At 28.9% G+C, this 22,496-nt stretch overlaps 1 protein-coding gene across 3 annotated transcripts in view; it reads right to left on the minus strand.

The window, feature by feature from the left end:
- Nucleotides 1-4,204: 4,204 nt before the first annotated feature.
- The window catches only part of LOC135961095 (PRADC1-like protein), a 37,850-nt gene continuing 19,558 nt past the window's right edge, over nucleotides 4,205-22,496 (minus strand). For all 3 annotated transcript variants that reach the window (XM_065512583.1, XM_065512584.1, XM_065512585.1), the window contains exon 3: nucleotides 4,205-4,886. In XM_065512583.1, coding sequence (XP_065368655.1) covers nucleotides 4,592-4,886 — 295 coding nt within the window. In that variant the 3' untranslated portion in view covers nucleotides 4,205-4,591. The remainder of the gene's footprint in view (nucleotides 4,887-22,496) is intronic.

Below are 22,496 nucleotides of genomic sequence, written 5' to 3' on the forward strand. Positions count from 1 at the left end.
TCTAATTCCATATCGACATTCTTACCATTTAGATTCACCGTGATAATCTTCCATGCCACTGCGCCGGCCGTTTTCACGATGCCAACTTGATTTATAAACTGCACCATCTCATTATCATCATCACCTGCCGACTCCGATACTTGTTTTAAAACCGCCTTGCACACTATGCATATATGACCTAATTTACCGTACGAAAAATATTTAACATTTTTAAATTTACAATCCCGTCGTAGATGTTGACCACCACACCCGTAGCGTTTGGTAGTTGTTGTTGTAGTTATGTGGGTTCTGTGGTATTACTGTCACCTGTGTTCACAGCGTTCGTTGAGCGTTGAGTCAATTCTCTGGAATAAGCAATTTCATACGCATCTGAAAAATGTTCTAATCATAAAATAATATATCCATAGAAGCGTTACTGAGAGGGAGAAAACCTAAGTCTGTTGTCAAAAACCTATGTCGTGAGAATGTGTTAGTACATAGTTTTGATATTGTATTGGTGCCTTTTTAATTTTCACCAGACATTTAAATTTTTTATTTAAATTTTCTTCTATTTTCAATGCCAAAAATTGAAACTCTGTTCTATAAATTAAATTACACCACAAATAAAATTACTTGTCAAAAATTAATAAAAAATATTTTTTTTCGTTTGAGCAAAATTAACGTGTTTCGGCAAAAAAGTGTCCTGAAAAGTATTCAAAAAAAATGCCAAATATTGTGTAGAAGTGTAATAAAGTGGTTCGGCAAAGAATAATAACAAGAAGTGAAACACTGTCAAAAAAAACCTAAGTCGGTTGTCATAAAAACTATTTGAATGTATTGGTAACATTTTGTTTATATGTATTGGATTTCAAACCACTTTCACCACACTCCTCAAACACAGAGTTGTAAAAAGCGACCTTAAAAATTATAACAAAAATTTTATTACAATTAAATTTAAGAATTCAAACAAATCTCAAATTATTTAATTTATATTTGACCTGCAAATATTTTATAAATAGATTTTTTTGCTTATTATACCAAAATTTCTGCAAACATTAAATTTATTTGAATTTTTTATTAATTTTCAATACGAAATTTTACAAATGTGTTTTTTTCAGTTTTAATTTCAACCCCCAAAAATTTAATGTCAAAAAAATTAAAAAAAAATATTTTTCGTTTGTGCAAAATATGCATGTTTCGGTTACTTTAATGGTTTAAATTTGTGTAAAAAATAAAAGAATATTATGTTTTTATGAAAGAGTGTGTTAGAATTGCAATTTTCAAGAAAAAGTTTTGAAGTTAAATCTCTCTCTCAAGTGTGTTGAATTCACATACTATCCGTATGTGAGAAGAGAGAGAAGTTGTTGTTGTAGAAAAATTGAGAGGCTTCCCTTCTTGTTATTCTTTGTGGTTCGGTCTCTATTTAATCGGAAAATCGAAGTTAAAATTTCAAGTATTTGTATGTGTTTAATTCTCTCACAAGTATGTTGAATTCACATATCACAAGTACGTGTGAAGAGAGTAATTATTTTACTCTCAGTTTCGCCTCTAGTTGTACCCTATGCCAAGTAGTCCAACTCTCATTTTTTTTTAATTACTCTCTCACATATACGTGTAGCGTGTGAATTTGACATTTCCAGCGTTTATTTTGAACAAATGAAAGAATTTATTTTTTTTAATTTTTGACACTTAAATTTATTTGTGGTAGAATTCCAATTATAGAACAGTGCAAAGAATAACAAGAAGGGAACTCTCATTTTTTCTACAACAACAACTTCTCTCTCTTCTCACATACAAATAGTATGTGAATTCAACACACTTGAGAGAGAGATTTAACTTCAAAACTTTTTCTTGAAAATTGCACAAAATTGCAATTCTAACACACACTTTCACCATAACATAATATTTTTATTATTTTTTTCCACAAATTTAAACCATTTAAATAACCGAAAGTGTATATTTTTCACAAACGAAAAAAAATATTTTTTTAATTTTTTTGACATTAATTTTTTGGGGTTGAAATAAAAACTATAAAAAACACATTTGTAAAATTTGGTATTGGAAATTAATAAAAAAATTCAAATAAACTTAATTTTTGCAGAAATTATGGAAAAAAAGCGGAAAAATCTATTTATAAAACCTTTCCAGATCAAATATATTTCAAATAATTTGAGAATTGTTTGAACTTTTAAATTTAATTGTAATAAAATTTGGTATAATTTTTAAGGTCGCTTTTTTACAACTCTGTGTGTTTGAATAGTGTGGTGAAAGTGGTTTGAAAACCAATACATATAAATAAAATGTTACCAATACATTATTATAGTTAGGTTTTTTTGACAACCGACTTAGGTTTTTTTGACAGCGTTTCACTTCTTGTTATTATTCTTTGGAACAGAGTTTCAATTTTTGGTATTGAAAATCAAACAAATTGAAATTTAACACAATTTTATATAACTCTGTAGGTCTGGTGAAAATTGAAAAGGCACCAACACATGTACATTTTTGTTACTAACACATGTTTAGAGTTAGGTACTTTTTCACTAACACATGTTTAGAGTTAGGTACTGCTGTCAAAGAGTTGGACTACTTGTTATACTTTGCCATTAACATTTAAAATAAAAGTGTTGTCAATACTGCATATATAACAGTTCTAAGAATAAATCAAACGCCATTTGGAAATAACAATAACCCGAATATTAACGTGGAGTCTACAGACCAACCTAACTTCTAATTTTAGTCGACTTGAAGCTACAGTAGTATCGGTTAACAATTTCACCAACTCTATGAGCAATATGATGCAAAAAATGCTTAAAATGCAATATTTGTTATTGCAAGCCATCTTAAATAAACCATGAACTGTTTGAAAACATGTTTCTGGAATGCAAACGGCATACGCCAACACAAAAACGAACTCGAATATTTTTTAAGAAGTCAACAAAGTAAATTTTAATAAAAGCAGGAATCAAACACTACTTAATGTGTAATCTTTGCGAAGATTATCTTCAAGCTAATACGGTCTGTCTTGAAGATTTTTATCGAAACGATTTCATTGATATACTCACTCCCTAGATTTTCAATTACAGAATGTCAATATAATAGATTTTTTAAATCACTAGGCCCCTGCTGGCGATTATAATGCTAAGCACACATTCTGGGGATCACGACTAATTACCCCTAAATGTCATGTTTTGTTTGATACAATTCCTAAAATGAGTTTGAATGTGATTTCGAGCGGCCAACCTACTTACTGGTCTACTGACCAACGGAAAATACCGGATCTTATTGATTTTAATATTTCTCACATACCATGGTGTTGCTGTTATCATTCTTAATATTTTATTTTGGAATCATTGATTTTTTCAATATTAGAAGCTGAGGCCGTGTCCCATAATAGAATTCCATAGCACCAAAAGTTGTACAGCAAAAGTTTACAATCTAAACTCAATTAGCCAGTAAATTTGCAGTAATTTTAACTTCTATTTGAGTCAATTTCGTATCTATATGCTTTATCCAGGTAAGACGTCGGTCTAGATGCAGATTTTGATATTTAACTTAAGTTTGTTGAGTTATTATATGATTAATTATTAGGATTGGAGTGCACGATTCTCTACGCAATGTGAAAGTAAGATATATACATTTTTGCTCGTTTATTTTTATTCTCCATTGTTTTAACCACCTTTCTATGTCGATTACATGGTCTTGTAAAAGTACAGATGTTTCTTGGGGGTTTTCATGAATGGCTAGAATAGCTGTGTAATCAGCAAATGTTAATGGGTCTATATGATTCTACTTTAGTGTGATCTTTTCCCGGCTTAGGTATCATTGTAAATAAAGAAAACTAAATCATTAAAAGTAAATAGGATTATTCTTAATGCGAAATTGAACGAAATTTTGACGAATCATTAACTATAGTAAAATTAATGTCTGTACAAAATTTCATTAAGTTACAATTATTTTTCTTTCTGTTATTGTAATTTTTTATTTTAGGATATATGGGAAGGACACGAATCCTTGAAATTTAAAGCGCCAAATTTTAGATATTATATTTTGCCAACATGTGTGACAAATTTCATTACTTTGCGATAACTCCTAGTTTTGAATTCTTCTTATATTTTCGCATTCTCTTTTTATACTCAGCCTTGTAAAGACTCTTTTTTATTTTCCAATAAAGATTTTCTTTATTAACTTGAACTATTAAATATCAAAATTAATAATAAAAAAAACATTTTTAGATGAAGCAAATAGTTTGATTTAATTTAAAGATTATTTTCTTATTTTTAGCGTATGATTCACAAAAATGTTTTTTATTAATTTATTTTCTTTCTTTTAGAGCACATATTTCGAATTTTCGGACATATCTTAAAAAGCTTATATGTATTCTGAAACTACATTGAAAACACTTACTTACATTTTCGAACATAATATTGCATTGTCATCAGCATACAACATACATCAATCGAATTATAATTTTTTCTATTTGTACTTATTTTATAAGACAGTTACTCATTTATTTACGTTTATTAATTTAAACAATTGTTTTACTTATGTATAAAACGTTAAGTCACTTTGGTTGTAAGCTTTAATTATTAAACAATTTTTATCGTTTTATTTTCTACCAACCTAACCAGGGAGGGTGATTTATTTTTGAAGGTGGGACAAACGTCAAATTCACTGGCAAGTTGATGCGAGCAAATGTTTTCTTTAATCGGCGCAAGGTATTCCGTATAACGACGCCATTGCTGCCAAGTAAGTATCCTGCTGGTATTTGAGCATCTCGATTTGTTTCGTCATGTATCATTTCAATATAATAATCAAATTCATTTGATTCACTATTAAACTCTGTAATGATAGCAGCGGTTGCTCCAGCATTTTCAGCATTGATAGTTTTTGTTAAAAATGAACATTGCCTGAAAGAGATGATGGATAATTTATAACAATAATGTATTTAAGGATAATATACATACATACACATCTGCTCAAAATAATAGATACACCAAAATTTATTTTTTAAAAACGAAAAAAAATAATGGTATATTGTAAAATTATAAAAAAAATTCAGTCGATTTTTATTTATAGTTAAAAGGAGAGTAAAAAACAAAAACAAAATATTTCATAATTAATAATAAATATTATAAAGCAAATTAAATTTCTTAAATTTCGAAAAATTTGGTGCTCATAATAATAGATACATTTTTAAAAATTCTTATTAAACAAAAGCTAATAAATTTTATCTTAAAAAAATTAGTTTATTATTAAAGTAAAGCTAGTATCCAGTATATCCACCTTTGTTTTGTAAAACTTTCTCCACTCTTCTGGGCATACTGGATATCAAGTTCTGACACTTCTCCAATGGAATCTCGTACCATATTTTTTGCGTTTTCTCCCATAAATCGTCTTTATTTTTGAAAATTTCCTTCGAAAGCCTTATCTTTAATTCACTCCACAAGTTTTCTATTGGGTTTAAATCAGGGGATTGGCTGGGCCAGCTTAAAACAGGTACGTTATTCTCCAAGAGCCAGTTTTTAACTAATCTTGAACTATGTTTTGGGTCGTTGTCCTGCTGGAATGTCCATATTAATGGCATATTTTCCGATGCATATGGAAGCATTACGTTTTCCAATATGTCTCTATACCCACTAGCATTCATGGTATCTTCTATTCGGAATATCGGACCAACACCATTCCATGAAAAGCAACCCCAAACCATTATGTTTCCCCCGCCATGTTTTACCGTCTTTTTTGTAAATTTAACGTGGAATTCTTTTCCTTTTGGTCGGCGTACATTTCTTTGGCAGTCGTTTCCAAACAAATTTATTTTTGTTTCGTCGCTCCATAAAATATTTCTCCATTTTTTTTCGCCTTCACACCCGGACCATTGTAAGTGCTCTTTAGCAAATTCTAATCTTGTCTTGATATTTTTTTGGCGCATTAGTGGCACTTTTCTGGCAATTCTTCCCGGCAATTTAGCTTGTAAAAGACGACGACGAACTGTTTGTGGACTGATTTCGTTACATAGCTCCGCAGAAATAGCTTTCGATGATATGAAAGGGTCTTTTTTAACCATAAGGACGATCCGCCTATCTGTTTCTGGACTGGTTTTCTTTGGTCTACCGCGAGTTTCTCTTTTTTGTTTTTTAGATAAAGCATTTTGGACAAAATGTAAAGATCTTCCTATGCTCTTTGCTATTTCCCGTAATGATGTTCCTTGATTTCTCATCGTTTGAACAATTTTTTTCTCATCTTCGGTACAATGATGATTTCGTCCCATTTTCTTCAAAAGAGTCCTATTTTTTATAAAATTGTTGCTAAAATTTAAATTATACTTACTGTTTCACGTAAATAGGAACAAAAAATTGCACAAAAAAAAAATTGTATATAAACAAATTACAAATTACTGATGTGTATCTATTTTTATGAGCAAATAATTTTTTGTAATTCAAATAAATTCGTTTTTAAAAATCAACATGAAAGCAAATAGTTGCCAGATTTTTGACTGACATGACATTGCCAGATAGAAATTTTAATAATATGATGTATTCTTAACGCTTGCGAGGAAATTTTCAATGTTACCGCCATTTAAATTTTTTCCAATTAGGTGTATCTATTATTTTGAGCAGATGTGTATGTATCTACATACATACATACATACATATATATAATGGATTATAATTATATTCTTAAATGAAATGAAAGGTTTCGCACTTCGCTATTGAGAGAGATTTTCAGTGAATCCGAACATGTGCACTAGGGTGGGCCGATTTTTATGGAATAAAATTTGTCGATATTGTGCCATCGATTTTTCGATAGCTACCTAGGAAATACCATGATTCAAAAATATTTTTGAAGTTTATTGGAATTATTTGAAATTACATTTTGTAAACAATAAAAACTCGTTGCCACATATGGAAAATGGAAATAACATTTAAGAATTGTTTAAGTTTAATGTGTAATTTATGTTAATGCTTAAAAGATACATACATATTTAATTAAATTATTTGTTTCTTTTGTAAATTTTGTTAACCACCCAGATTTTGTCAAATAAAAAATAAGTGAACAGTGAAACGAAATTTCACCGAATCTTGCTGTCAGCTTTTTTGAGCCAAACTGAGGAAATATTCTTGGTCAATTCGCAGACGAATATTATGATGTGTCATCCCTCAGTCTTCGCCGGATTTAACAATATTATAAAAAAATACAAAATCTTATATCTTTATTCATTATGAAAACTAAATATAAGTTTCATTTTGAATCTTGATGCAGTATTGCAAACAGATACTACTGTTGAAAAAGAAAAAAAATTGATTTCTTCCCTTCCGTAACTTTTTCAAATGACACAAATAGTTTTTTCTTTTATAATTATTTCAAAAACGAATTTCTTTAGTTAAAATTTTCTGTTTTATTTTTTTTTACTTAAACAAAAAATGGTATTTTAAAATGAATATGGTATCTCGATTTTTCATAATTCCAGTAAACGTTAATATGGCGAATAAAAGTGAAAGTGAGACTATATTCTATTTATCTTTCATGAGTAAACCTACTAAAAAATCTTAAAAATAAACGTTTAGAAAAAGTAAATTTTTTGATTTTTTCTGAAATTTAATTTTTTTGATATGTTGAAAAATCGATGGCACAACCTAATGTGCACTTTAGAAGTATTAATAAAAACATTGTCACTTTTTAAAAATAACTTTAAAATAAGCTTTTTATTATTTTGCAACATAGTCAAAATTAAAGTATGTTTTAAATTGCACCGACTTTAGCTGGGTGTCACCTAGGGATGCCAGATTCAGATACGCAAAAAGCTGGACATTAAGCTTTAAAAAGCTGGACAAATCAAAAAAAAACTGGACATTAAAAAAATTAATTTTTTTAAAATTAATTTTTTTTAATTATAATTTTTATTCATTGTATTCAACATATATGTACATTAGAGTGGGTCAATTTGTATGGAGCCAAAAAAAATGCAACAATCGGTTATCAAAATCGTAATCTACGATGCATTCTAAGAATGTTTGCCGAAGAAACCATGGGTCTAAAACAGAGGTTCGCAAAAATAAATCTCTCACCAATACACTTACTCTCACCAACACATTCAATTCTTTATTTTATTCACACAAATACAAAAACTGAAAAAATAAAGAAAAAGTCATACAACAGTGCTCGTGCGTATTCCTAGTTGTCTCGTTGAGTGGACAACGACTACTAAAATGTAAGAGCATAAGAATACGTGTGATTTTATTTTCCACAATTGTGGTATGGGCTGCGCATGTCTGGTCTAAAATCAAAACCGAGCTTACCATTTTTAACGCGAAAATTTTTGGGTCACAGTGGGGGAAATGGAAAATAAAAAAAGGTGCAAATAAACTTGTAAGTTCTAAACCGATAATCCGATTTTAATAAAATTTCCCAAAGCTATAGTGGAGGTGTTGCTAGGCTTACGTTTTGAATTTGGACTTTCAACACTAAGGTGGGGCGGAGTCTCAATAACAGCGTTGCCGCTTTGGTCCAATTGGACCAAAATTGGTAGTTTCAAGTTAACAAATTGACTTTTGGTAGTTTGGTTGGTTTGTTCCGATATTTGTCGTATTTTGGTAGGCTACGATATTTTTGAATACATAAGTATTTTTAAGAACAAAATAAAATAATAAAACTACATATTTGCAAAATATGAAGATAGCATTTTCTTAAATATTTAGTTAAGTCAGGTAAATGTGTATTTATTTAGTAGTGTTGAGTTCAAAAAATGCCAAAGGGCTCTCAAAACTTTTATTTTCTAATAATATGTGTTAAACTCTGCTTCAATATTTCAGTTTCATCTGACACTTTAAATATCCATTAAGGAAATTAGGACGCGTAATTTATTTCTATATGAAACTTATTTGTATTGAATTTTTTCGGGATACCAACACTTTTAGGATTTTTATGCTCGTTTAAGTAATTTTCGGAAGAGGGCCTTATATGGGAGCTATGGTCAATTATGAATTGAATTTTTAGGTGTAATTTATTTGTAAAAATGTTATTTAATATCTATATAAATCAAGCATTTATGACGGATAATGTCTTATTTCTGGAGGACATTTATATGGGGGCTATGTGAAATACATGGACAGCCAGCCAGACAAACGTACGGAAGGACATCGTTAAATCGACTCGAAAATAAAATCTCGAAAACTGAACGATTTTAACATATTTATGATTGTAGTGTTATTAAATAACTTTCTTCCTCTGGGTAATTTAATAGCAGCAATAATATAATTTTAAGTTAACTATTAATTTTGAAACGAATCCATATAGCATTTCTAAAATATTTTAAATTTGGTAGATTTTGGTAGTTTTTAATTAGAAATTTTGTAGGAAAAATATTTTATGAGTGAGTGGCAACTCTGCTCAAGAACCTAAATTGGAGTGTCTCGGGTATATTACAAATTAAAAATGATGCAAAATGTTTGTTCTCTATCCGATTTGAAATATTTGTGTATATATGGAATCTACTAGAAGAAATAATAGAAAAAATATTACCATAACATTATTTTATCTTTTATAGTTTACGAGATATTCACCATTGAAAATTAAAATTTTATGTTTTTTACTTACCTTGGTCTGTGTTTTTGCAAATTACGGATCCAAATCTCTCCCGATTTTTTCAAATATATATCGTTTAATTAACAATATGTTTATCAAAATCGATACCAATCAAAAGGTATGTGCACTTAAATTAAAAAAAATTAAAAAGTTGTTTTTTCGCAATTTTTTTCGAAAACAAAACAAAATAAATAATGCGTTTATATTTTTCTCAACGGTAAGCTTTTGGGAAGTACTATAGAAGAAAAATAATTTCAATACTTGTATAACTGCGTGGTCAAGAGGCTTCCGAAATAGACATATTTTTTATCTAAATTTTAAATTTATGCCAAATTTTCTCTAATCGCATAGCTGCTTTCAAAAAATTAAAACCTCTTTTATAAGCCCCAATATGTTCTTAAATATTATGCAAAGGCAAAAATCTAAAAAATACCATTTTTGGGATTTTTTAAACGTTATTTTGGGAATTGTTGGATTGTCAATAACATTCACAAATTTCTTTTTCACTTTTGCATTTTGATCAACATATTTTATATAAGCGTAAAATTTCACTGCCTTGGCGACTACTGCATTACCAAGCATCGGAGAACACTGCAATAGCTATTTATTGCGTTGTATGTATTTTAAAGCCATTAATGAGACTAGTGGAAAAGATAAGTTATACATATTATATATTAACGTATAAGAAATTGTGTATTCTTTTCAAAAATGTATAAAATGTATAAAAATTAAAAAATTGATAGAAGACTTTTTGCCGAAATATGGGAATAAACAAATTTTGAGAATCCCAAAAATGGCATTTTTTATATTTTTGACTCTGTTGGCGGTACCGAGATCCGGGCTATAAATTCCATTCGCAAAATATTTAAGAAAATATTGAAGCATATAAAAGTGGTTTTCATTTTTTGAAAGCAGCTATGCGATTAGAGAAAATTTGGCATAAATTTAAAATTTGAATAAAAAATAGGTCTACTTCGGAAGGCTCTTGACCACGCACTTATACAAGTATTGAAATTATTTTTCTTCTATAGTACTTCCCAAAATCTTACCGTTGAGAAAAATGTCGCATTATTTATTTTGTTTTTATTTTCTGTATAACTAAAGATTAATGTAAGTACTTTTTTTTCCAAAAAAAAATGGGAACAAAATACTTTTTCAAATTGTTTTAATTTAAGTGCACATAACTTTTGACTTGGTATCGATTTTGAAATAATTTTTTCCTTATAATACTAATAAATTAGTTGTTAATTAAAAAATATATAATTGAAAAAAATCGGGAGAGATTTGGATCCGCTTTTTGCAAAAATACAGACCAAGGTAGGTAAAAAACATACAAATTTAAATTTCAATGGTGAATATCTCGTAAACTATAAAAGATAAAATATAGTTATAGTACTACGTTTTGTAGCTCTCTTCTTGATTCTACATATGTACAAATCTTTCAAATCGGATAGAGAACAAAAATTTGGCATCATTTTTAATTTTTAATATACCAATTTTGGGCCTTGAGGCTCCGCCCCACCTTATGTTGAAAGTCCGAATTTAAAACTTAAGCTCAGTAACAATTCCTCTATAGTCGTGAGAAATTTTATTAAAATCGGATTATCGGTTTGGAACTTACAAATTTATTTGCACCTTTTTTATTTTTCATTTCTCCCACTGTGACCCAAAAGATCGGTTTTAGGTTCTCGCACAACCACAATATGAGATTTTGTGACCATCCTCGGGTGAAGTTCATTGTTACTCTTCTTTTTTTCCTTTCTTTCCTTTTAAAAAAGCCCAAACATAGTCAAGTTTCTTAAAAGGCTCAATAAAATGTTAGCATATTTAAACAAAAATATTAAATACGAAAGGAAAATTTTCGCGTTAAAAATGGGAAGCTCCATTTCGATTTTAGACCCATGGTTTCTTCGGCAAAACTTCTTAGAATTCATCGTAGATTACGAAATTGATAACAGCTTTGTCGGAAAAAAAAATTTACCCACTCTAATGTACATATATTAGAGTTAATTTCAAAAATTTGATTTGCGGGTTCATAATTTTTCTGAAGGTTTTTGCGTATATAAAAATAATGGCGTCCTTTTTTTTGTAAAATTTTCACTTTTGAGCACATTTTTCTGTAGAGCAAAAATGGTTGAATATATTGCAAATCTGATTTCACCAATGGATTCTGCATCAAAAATTAATAGAATTGATGTTTTTTGAATCCTTGAAAATAGTTCCACTAACCCACAACAGGGGGCGCAAATCTCATAAAAAAAATTAAAAAAAGGATTTTTGATTTTTTAAAAGTAAGTAAATTTTCAGTTATGGATATTGTTGAAAATTTCTATTTAATTGGACAAATTCAATTTTAGCTTGAAACTGGACAGGCATCATAAAAGCTGGACAATGCAGCCAAGTCCAGCCCGGCTGGCAACTCTACATAGGAAGCTGAAATTTGGCATACTTTAAGTACTTTATCTGCGAAAGATCGTAACGGAGCCAGATTTTTGATTTTCGGTCTATGGACGGAAAGCGGGGCTATTGATTTTGGCCATAAACCTCCCTATATAATTACTTATTTTTTGTAGGGAATTTTTATATTTTCGGGCTGTGAGAGGAACGGTATGGTCATATAACTCACTGAGGGTAAAAAAATCAGAGTGTAATTTTCCCTTTTTAAATTTTCCTTACTATTTTTGGTAAGGCGATTTTACAACTTTCTGAAGCTATCTGATGACATAGAAAGCTGAAATTTGTTATACTTAAAGTACTTTCTCTGCGGAAGATCGTAACGTAGACAGATTTTGGATTTTTCTATCTATGGACGGCAAGCGGGGCTATTGATTTTGGCCATAAACCTCCCTATATAATTATTTACTTTTTGTAGGGAATATTTATATTTTCTGGATTTTTATGAAGACCGATGAAGGGAATAACGGATATGCAAGTAGTATTGGTCATGCGGATAGTCCAAACGGAACAATATTTTATATTTCCAGATATTCACTACAATTTTCTACTCTTCAGTTATATAACTTTTAAGTTCCCAGTAATGACACATACAAATTTGGATTCCTTTCAAAATTAATAGTTAAATTAAAATTATATTATTGCTGCTATAGCATTACCCTGAGGATGAATATTATTTAATTACACTACAATCATAATTATGTCACATCTAAAAATTGTGTGTGAATCGTTTTATAATTGACCATAAGCCCCATATAAGGCCCATTTCTAAAACTTATTTTAAGGAGCATAAAACTCCTAAAAGTGTTGGTATGCCGACAAAATTCAACACAAATAAGTTTAATGGCGATCGGTACATAATTGGTAATAGCTGCCCACTTCTGAAAATCACTCACGAAAATAAATTATTGAAATTTTAAAAGAAAAATGCTTTTACTCACTACTTATTACTTCTTTTAACATGACTACACACAATATACACTTGGCCGCATAAGTTTGCATACAAGAACGAAAATTAAAAGTATACTCTAATTTTGGATATAAAAATAAACGCTACTCATTTGAAATTTTTTATATAAAACTCTTAAATATTAAAGAACACAACTGCATCGTAAAATGCATATTTAAGAATTAACAAAACATAGGAATTCAATTCATAAAAAAATTCAATTCCGCATGTAGGCAAAAGTTTGCGTACATAAAAAAAATTAAATATTACTGATTTTTATAAATTAAACTGTATTTTAATAATTAGTTGGAAAACACCGACGACCAAGAACATCATGAAGGCGTTTTGTAATTGAGGAAACCAGTTTTTCGGTGTATTTGGAACTAATATTTCTCCATTCCTCAGTTAATACTGTTTGAAGCATTTCATTTAATGTTATTACATGGTTTCGTATTTTTCACTCCAGCAAATCCCATAAATGTTCTATGGGATTTAGGTCTGGTGACTGCGGAGAAGTTTCCAATTGTTTTTGTTTTATTAAACAACTACCAAAGCCTTGTGTTGTGTGTAGTATGCTTTGGGTCATTGTCTTGCAGGAATATATAATCATCTTCAATGCCCAATTTGCTAACACTTTCGGTAAGATTTTTCATTAGAATGTCTAAATAGACCTTATGATCCATTGTCGATGGAATAATTTCTAAATTTCCCACGCCTTCACTTGTCATGTACCCCCGTACCATCACTGCACCACCATGCTTAACTGTTAGTATTAAATTTTTGGGACTAAGCACTGTACAAGGCTTTCTCCAAACAAACTGCCAAATATGCAGTACTTGCATTCATCCATGAACAGAACATTTTTCCAGAACTCTGGAGGCATATTTATGTGTTCTTTAGTGAAAGCAATTCGTTTTTGTCTATTAACTATCAAAACTTGCGGCCTTTTGCGTGCTACATGGCTTCTATAGTTGGCCTTCTTCAAAATTCTGAGCACAGTGTCTTTGGACACATGTTTATTAAATTGTGAATTTAAGTTTTCAGTCATTTTCGATACAGTAAATCTGGGGTTTTTCTTCACAGATTGCATTATAACCCTTTTTTCGCGTTCAGTTAATTTTGTTGGACGACCAGAACGAGGCTTTGGGACAAAAATTCCAGCATTTTTAAAATTGTTTATCACTCTTTGGATGGATGAGTGAGTACGTTTAACTACTTGATCGATTTCACGCAAAGTTTTCCCTTGTTTCCGCAAATGTATAATAATTTTACGTTCAGCTACATTAATTAATTTTCTGTTTGCCATTTCTTGAAATTATTCCAATTTGAAACAAAAAAATTTCAAAAATCACTTTTATGATGAATTTGAAACATAAACTGCAGTATTGTAGTATCACACAATAACAAAAACAGTTACAAATTACCTTTAATTTTTATGTACGCATACTTTTGCATACACGAAAAGTTTGTATACCATTGTTTTTAAGCTGTCGTAATTTTCAAATGTTTATCTATACCTACATAAAAAAAATTTCAAATGATTACGACTAAAATAGCCTGTTAAAATATATAAAGTAGTTTGAACGCAAACTTATTTTTGAAATATTTAAAATGTGTAAATTAAATGTATAATACGTTAAAAGTTTTAGTATTGCAAGGCCTTTGGCATTTTTTGAACTGAACACTACTAAATACGTACACATTTACTTGAATAAACTAAAAATTAAATATAATTCTGTCTTCATATTTTATAAATAAATTTATTATTTTGGATTAACATAGTTTTTTTGTTAAGTTTTTTGTTAATTTGTTCTTAAAAAAACATATTCAAAAGACCTACCAAAATGCGACAAAAATCGGAACAAACCAACCAAACTACCAAAAGTATACTTTATTAATTTACTTTGCTTAAAACAGGGAAAGGCAACCTATACTATTGCATTTTACGATTGTATTAGTTATACACTCTCTCCGCTCTCACCACGAATCGGTGTTGCCAGTAAACTTTCGTCTCGTTTCCCCAATTAAAAATCTCATATTGTTCATCATACATATTTAAAAGTTGGGACATTTGTTCACTGGCAACGCTGATTCTTAAATTGTGCGATAAAAAACGACACACAACCTGCTTGTTTGAGTTCTCATGCATTAAACACATTCAAGACAACAGGCTACACGACTACACGGACACAAATTCTGCTGGCTGGAGTTGTAGTCGTGTGTCAGCTACTGAATTATTTTAAAGACGACAGCTACAAAGTAAACAGCTGATTTATAATTCAGTGGTGCCACTTCAATAAAAAATAACCGTACAAAATTACAAAGTAATTAAGATTGAAACAACTATTTTGAGTAAACATATATATATGGTTATAATTAATTATGTACCTGTTACTAATTTACATCAATATGGTTATCAAAAACTTCTCTTAATTAAGTAAAAAAAAATATATGTTTTTTAAGCACTCATTTGATTTAAATTTTTTATTATATTAGCAACACTATTTCTGCTTTGTAGTTGACAGAAATAGAAATTTGTTTAATTCGGCTACAGCGGCAAAAGCAATCGTGTAGTGTAGCTGTGCTGTCGTCAAAAGAATCGTCTTCATATAAACGTGTGTATTCTAATTTTGACAGATTGCAGTTGGTAGCCTGCTGTCTTCAATGTGTTCCATGCAACAAGCTAGACTGATTAAAAGTTGTTTATTTCTCTACAATGCGTGTGCACACGTACGTAAGCAGCGTTGCCGCTTTGGTCCAAATTGGACCAAAATTGGTAGTTTGAAGTTAACAAATTGACTTTTGGTAGTTCGGTTGGTTTGTTCCGATATTTGTCGTATTTTGGTAAGCTACGATATTTCTGAATACAGAAGTATTTTTAAGAACAAAATAATTAAAATAATAACGAAAAAACTACCTATGTTAAGCTAAAATAATAAAACTACATATTTGCAAAATATGAAGATAGCATTTTCTAAAATATTTAGTTTAGTCAGGTAAATGTGTATTTATTTAGTAGTGTTGAGTTCAAAAAATGCCAAAGGGCTCTCAAAACTTTTATTTTCTAATAATATGTGTTAAACTCTGCTTCAATATCATTCATCCTCTGGATAATTTTTTATAATTTGGTAGGTATTGGTAGGCTTTGGTAATTTTTAATTAGAAATTTGGTAGGTATTGGTAGGCTTTGGTAATTTTTAATTAGAAATTTGGTAGGAAAAATATTTTATGAGTGGCAACGCTGTACGTAAGAGAAGAGTAAATGAAAAACGCGGCGCCCATGTTTTGCCTTTCCCTGACTTAAAACTTCATCATCTGTGCTTAAAACAGGGATTGTCATTTCATAGCACAATTGTGCAGACGAACAATAGTATTGTTGCCACTTCATGTGTAATTAAACATATTGTGTGTAATTTTAACTTGGATGTGTAGCCCATGTGTAATTGAATGCATGTGTAATTCATGTGTAATTTTAAATTCGAATTAAACATTAAAATTAGCACCATTCATATTGTTACGAAATTGTACTTGAATTGATTTGATCGTAAGTTGGCAACGCTGTGTTCGAATTCGAATATTCAGTTAAAGAACATTGTAGAAATAGAGCTTTCTAGATGGTAATGCAGTGTTATAAATAGTGGCAGAGATTGCAGTCGTGAGTGAGTTTATCAGAGACGCTTTTCGAATAAACATCAACTGAGTGCCTTAAAGTGTGTTGTGTTTTTCAAGTAAATTCGTGTACATTATAAATTGTGTCTGTATTTCTTAGAATTTATAAACGTGTATAAAAAACATTGAGTGGCTATTTAATTCTGTTGTTGTTGTGCATTTTAAATAAATAAAGAGTTGTTGCAATTTTTAAACTACTAAACGGCTTTTATTTGCAATCAAAAGTATCCGGTTTATTTAAAGGAAATAAACCAAACGTTTTGAAAAGGTTAAAACGTAACAATATTGAATGTATTTTTCTTGATTTTAAAAGTTGATGGTAATTTTAACCCCAAGTGCTATTAAGGGTTAATTTAAATTTTTGTGCTGGTATTATAAATACTAAACTTCATGTTATATTTTTCTTAAGTTTCATCAAAATCGGCCGAAAAATAAATAACATTTCGCTATGTTTCCTTTGACCTTCACGATTTAAGGGTTAACGTTTTCCGATTTTAGAACAACTTTCAGACTATATTTAAAATTACCTGGAATATAATATTCTGAATAGCTTTTACATAAAAATCATAACAGTAAGGAAATTAGGCTCATTTTCCAAAATACGGCCAAAAAATCAGTTTTTCTCGAAAATCGCAAAATTAAAATCGAATGTACTGAAAAACTATAGGAGGTATTGTCATACTTTTTTCATATTATTATTCCCTATTATGTTCTCAATAAACCCCAATGTGATGGTCACTAAATTCTGAAATTTTTTTAACAAAATTTTTAAAAATTTGAAATTGCAGATTGAAACTGCCGTTAAAAAAAAATAATTTTTTTTGATTATTCGTGCGAATAGGCTAACGATATCCTACGAAGACAAAAATTCATATACAAGTAAATATGAATATATTTTAAGTAAAAATAAGTTCTTATTTTAATATTTCTCCTATTCTTATTGTAGTTACCAGTTGTGGTTTCTGGTGTGTTTTAAATAATAAAAAAATAAAATTTACTTACAATTTTGGAAGCTTTGTTTCTAATTTATAACTACAAATTTTAAAAACATAAACGTTACAAAAATTATACATTTATTTACTTACGAGATTTTACTGGTAAAGTGTTCATTTACTTTTTCCTATTTTTGAGTATTTTACTCTCTCGTTACAAGTATTTACTGGTAAGATAAATGATCAAAGCTATAATTTACAAATAGTAAAATATATTTCGCTTAGTCTAGCAAAAAATTCAAATTCGAAAGCAGTGTGCTATTTTTTTTAAATATTGTTAAATTTTTAATAAAAATGTAACAATTTCCAATAGAACAATCTCCGAATGAACATTGATTAATATTTGTTAAAAGCGTTTTTGACATATTTGACTGATCTCAAGAATTCATTAATTTAGAAAAGTTAACGAAAATATAGAAATTGCTGACTTTTGTTTATTCCAATACATATGTATATCCAATTCCTGGATAAATTAAAACCACCGCAAGTGATAATTGTGCATCATTTTGTCATTTGACGCTAAATTGATAGTATTTGGTCCAAACATCCCAGAGTTCACTGTGACTAACCTTTTATATTCATGTACGTTTTAAAAATCATGTATTCGCAATAAAGAACGTTATGCTCTTTTAAAGAGAATAATAATGTGTCATTTTTTTCAGAAATTCATTAAGCATTGTTGTTGGTTGGTTTTTGGACGAAGCATAGCAAACACACGCGATTCAATTACAATTGAACACAAAACAACAGTCAGAAATAAATAAAAAATTTTAGAGAATTTCGGCCGTATAATGTACATATATTCTTTTATTTCCTTAAAATTTAAATTACATTCATTTAATAATAATAATCTAGCAAATATTCTAAATCTAAACATTCTTTATTTTGTTCTTATTTTAAGTGTTTGACATTATGTTTGCTGGGTAGCTCTCTCACCAATACAATGACAGTTTTAGTTTTGGCAATCCCTGGCTTAAAACTACCAATTTTGGTCCAATTGGACCAAAGCGGCAACGCTGGACTACTCACACGCATAGAAAACACAATTCAGTCTCATATGAGTTGTCACAGAAGGAGGTTGTGTTGTCGCTCGTTTCTTGCTTTTGTTTATGAATAAATGTTAATGCAGAGGTGGATAATCATATTATTGTTGTACCTTTTTTAGCATCTACACCAGTGATGTTCATCCCATACAACAATTGTTTAAAAAATTTAAACACATTTGTTACGCTCTTTTAAAGAGCATAACAAATGTCTCATTTTTTCAGAAATTCAATAAGCATTGTTGTTGGTTGGTTTTTGGATGAAGCATAGCAAACACACGCGTTTCAATTACAATTGAACACAAAAAAACAAAGTTAAAAATAAATAAAAAATTTAAGAGTATTTCGGCCGTATAATGTATATTCTTTCATTTCCTTAAAATTTTAATTATATTCATTTAATAAATTGGTTTTATTTGACAAAAATTCTAAATTTAAACTTTCTTCATTTTGTTATTATTTTAAGTGTTTGACATTATGTTTGCTGGGTAGCTCTCTCACCAATACATCTTTATTTTTATTTTTGGACACCACTGATCTACACTACATATTAAGTAGTTTTTAGAATTATAAACTATTTTAAATGTTTTTTCTCTCACCTTTAGATGCTTAATTGGGTTTCTTGTAAATTATTATTTTTTAATACACAATAATTGCTAGACAAATAGGTTAGTTAACATGTTCAGTTTTCCATGCCTGTTTTGTAGTGAAGATGAGAGTACAACTATTTCTCATTTCTTGTTTTTTCGCTCTTAAGGGTGGATTAGCCGACTGTAATGTAACCTTAACGGAACGGAACGGAACAGCTGATCCTTTCTATTGTGTGTAAAGTAGTTAAAGCAGTTAAGGGTGGATTAGCCGACTGTAATGTAATGTAACCTTAACGGAACGGAACAGCTGATCGTTTCTATTGTGTGTAAAGTAGTTAAAGCAGTTATAGTGACAAAATGTAACGTAACTGTAACGTCTGAACCTGTTAAAAACAGAATTTCTTTACGTTTCAACGTGACATTTACTAACGGTGTTGTCAACTTGTTGATTTTAAAAGTCTTGTGTAAAAAATACTTATGCACAGAACGCTTAACAATATTTTCAATGTTCTAAAAATGTTTTAAATATTTCAATAATATAAATACATAAATAAAAAACAAAATGTAAGAAAAGATAAACTCACTGTTTATTGTTGATTTTTTGTTTAAGCTTTGATATTTTTACAAATAAAGCTTGAGTGTCTGTAATTCTCATTCACTCTATAGTTTGATTTGTATAATATCTTTAGTTTTTCTAAAGCCTTTTGGGAAAAGGTTTCCTGATGATCTGGCCTAAGCAACCAGTGAAATGCGCATAGTCTACGTTTACAATGCAGAAATTGAAAGGTAGACAGACGAAGTTTGAAGGCGAGGTGTTGAAGAGGTACAGTGTGTATTACACAGGTTTAGGTTAGTTCAAAAGAGAATGAGAAAAATGTCTGCGTTTCAATTTCTGTATTGTAAAAGGGGACAAAGGAACTAGCATTCCCACAACAATAAATGTCAGTGAATTTATCAATAATTGGTAAATTTAGCACAATTCTTACTAAAAACAAAATTTTTTTTATTGTTATGGTAATATTTACTTATTATACAAATTAGTTAACACAAGCATTTATAAAATGTATACTAATATTCGAAAGTAATAAGTTTGAAAATATTAAATTAATATTTTGTATAGACAAATTAAATTAACAAATTAGGGCCATTATTACAACTTGCCTTTATGTTCGAAATAGTGAAAGGTGAAACTTTAAGCAATAGAAAAAGGTACCCTTAAAGTTAACTATTACTATTACGAACATAAAGGCAAGTTGTAATAATGGCCCTTAGTATAAAGTACAATACAATATTAATTAATTTTTAAGTTATCGGACCTTTAATAAATAAAGTCTGTATGACAAGGTAATATTTATAATTGTCTCCTAATGGGTTAATATAAACATATATGAAGTCACTTCGAAGCACTTCACAATGATGAATACATACTTACATTATGTGTAAGTACTACACAGAAAAAAGAAATTCATAATTGGAATGAATTTTGTAATAAATATTATTAATCGAACTTGACTTTTTTTTCCCAAACTTTTTTCATTCAGAATAAGAACATGTTCATAAATATTATAAAATTGTTCATGACGGATATTTTTGCTTTTTTTACATAAATTTAATAATATTTTATAATAAATTGCATTATAATTGCATTATCTAATGAATTAATTCAAAACTATTTGCATAATAGCCATATATTGCCTAATATTTTAAGATGAATCAACAATATCTGAAAATTAAAAACAACATAATAAAAAACATAATAAAATATAAATAAACATTAAGCATATCATCCCCTTAAAAAAATTTAATAATTTTCGCGCATATTGGCTCATTTTGTAGCTGAAAATCATAAAAATAAATAAAAAATTTTTCAAGGAAAATTTCAAACATTTTTCAACAACATACAAATATAAATGAAATTGAAATTATATTTTTCAAGCCTTCTAGATTTAATTTGAAAACACAAAATATGAACAAAATCTTAATATTTAAGAAATTATTTATAAATGTTATGAATTGAAATCAATGAAATCAAATCATAATATTTATGTTGAAACTTTTTTCTGTGTATTACCAAAAAAGTTTAATAATTTTTTTTAAAATCGCAGAAAAAAATTATAAAATCGTTTGAACAGTATTTAAAACAATTGTGTTGATAACACTTTCAAACAGCTGTTAAAATTTTTTTGTTTATGTCAAAAACATATGACACGTTTTTAATGTTCTATAATCGCACTAAAGTGTTACGTTAAGTCAACATTACGGTTACATTACATCAACGGTCGGCTAACCCAGCCTTTACACTTAAATACTAAAGTGGTTTTTTCAATTGTTTTTCCTACATTAAGGGCCATTATTACAACTTGCCTTTAAGTTCCTAATAGTAAAAGTTAACTTTAAGCAATAGAAAAAGGTACACTTAAAGTTAACTTTTACTATTTCGAACTTAAAGACAAGTTGTAATAATGGCCCTAAATCTTGCAAATTCAATGTAATATGTATTATAGTGTTGTGTAGCTCATGAATGACCTAGTTCAATTGAGCTATTCACTCAACTGAGCGAAGTGAATCATTCATCATACTGAGCGTTTTCAGCTCAGCACTGAGCGTTTTCAACTGAGCGGTTTTGTTTTATGCTCATGTTTCTTTCAGTACTAATGACAGAGCTGCACAAGCACATTCATTTGTCATCTTCAATGTTTCACTTTACTCGTCAATTCTGTAACATTCTTTAGCTCACTGACATTGAAAAGTGAGTGAGTATGGTGTCCTACAAAAATAAAACGATCATTCGAATGTAGATTTGTTATGTATGTATATGATCGTATATACATACATAACAATGAAATAAAGAAAGAGTATTGCTACAGTTTTTAAGTAAATTTCATAAAATAACAATGAAAAAGGGAAATACATAATTGTTATTGTTAAAATAATAATTGTAATTGAAAGTATGTAATTATTAAAAAAAAAAATACTATTTCAAAAATACATTAGTGGGATTATATCTAACAAAACATATAATTAAAAAAATACAAAGTACTGACATCGTGGGTTTTTCGCTGTTTTTTGGAATGACAGTTTTACGTTATTTTTTATTTCGTAAAACAATAAAATCTTATTCCTTAAATTCAGAAATTCTATTTATATATTGTTATATCATAAAATAATTAAGTTAATGTTGAAAATATACAAATTGTATCACAAAACTATTTTTCTTTCGTATTTTTAATAGAAATTT

Source organism: Calliphora vicina, chromosome 5 (assembly GCF_958450345.1).
Source record: "Calliphora vicina chromosome 5, idCalVici1.1, whole genome shotgun sequence".
Classification (NCBI taxonomy): Eukaryota; Metazoa; Arthropoda; class Insecta; order Diptera; family Calliphoridae; genus Calliphora; species Calliphora vicina.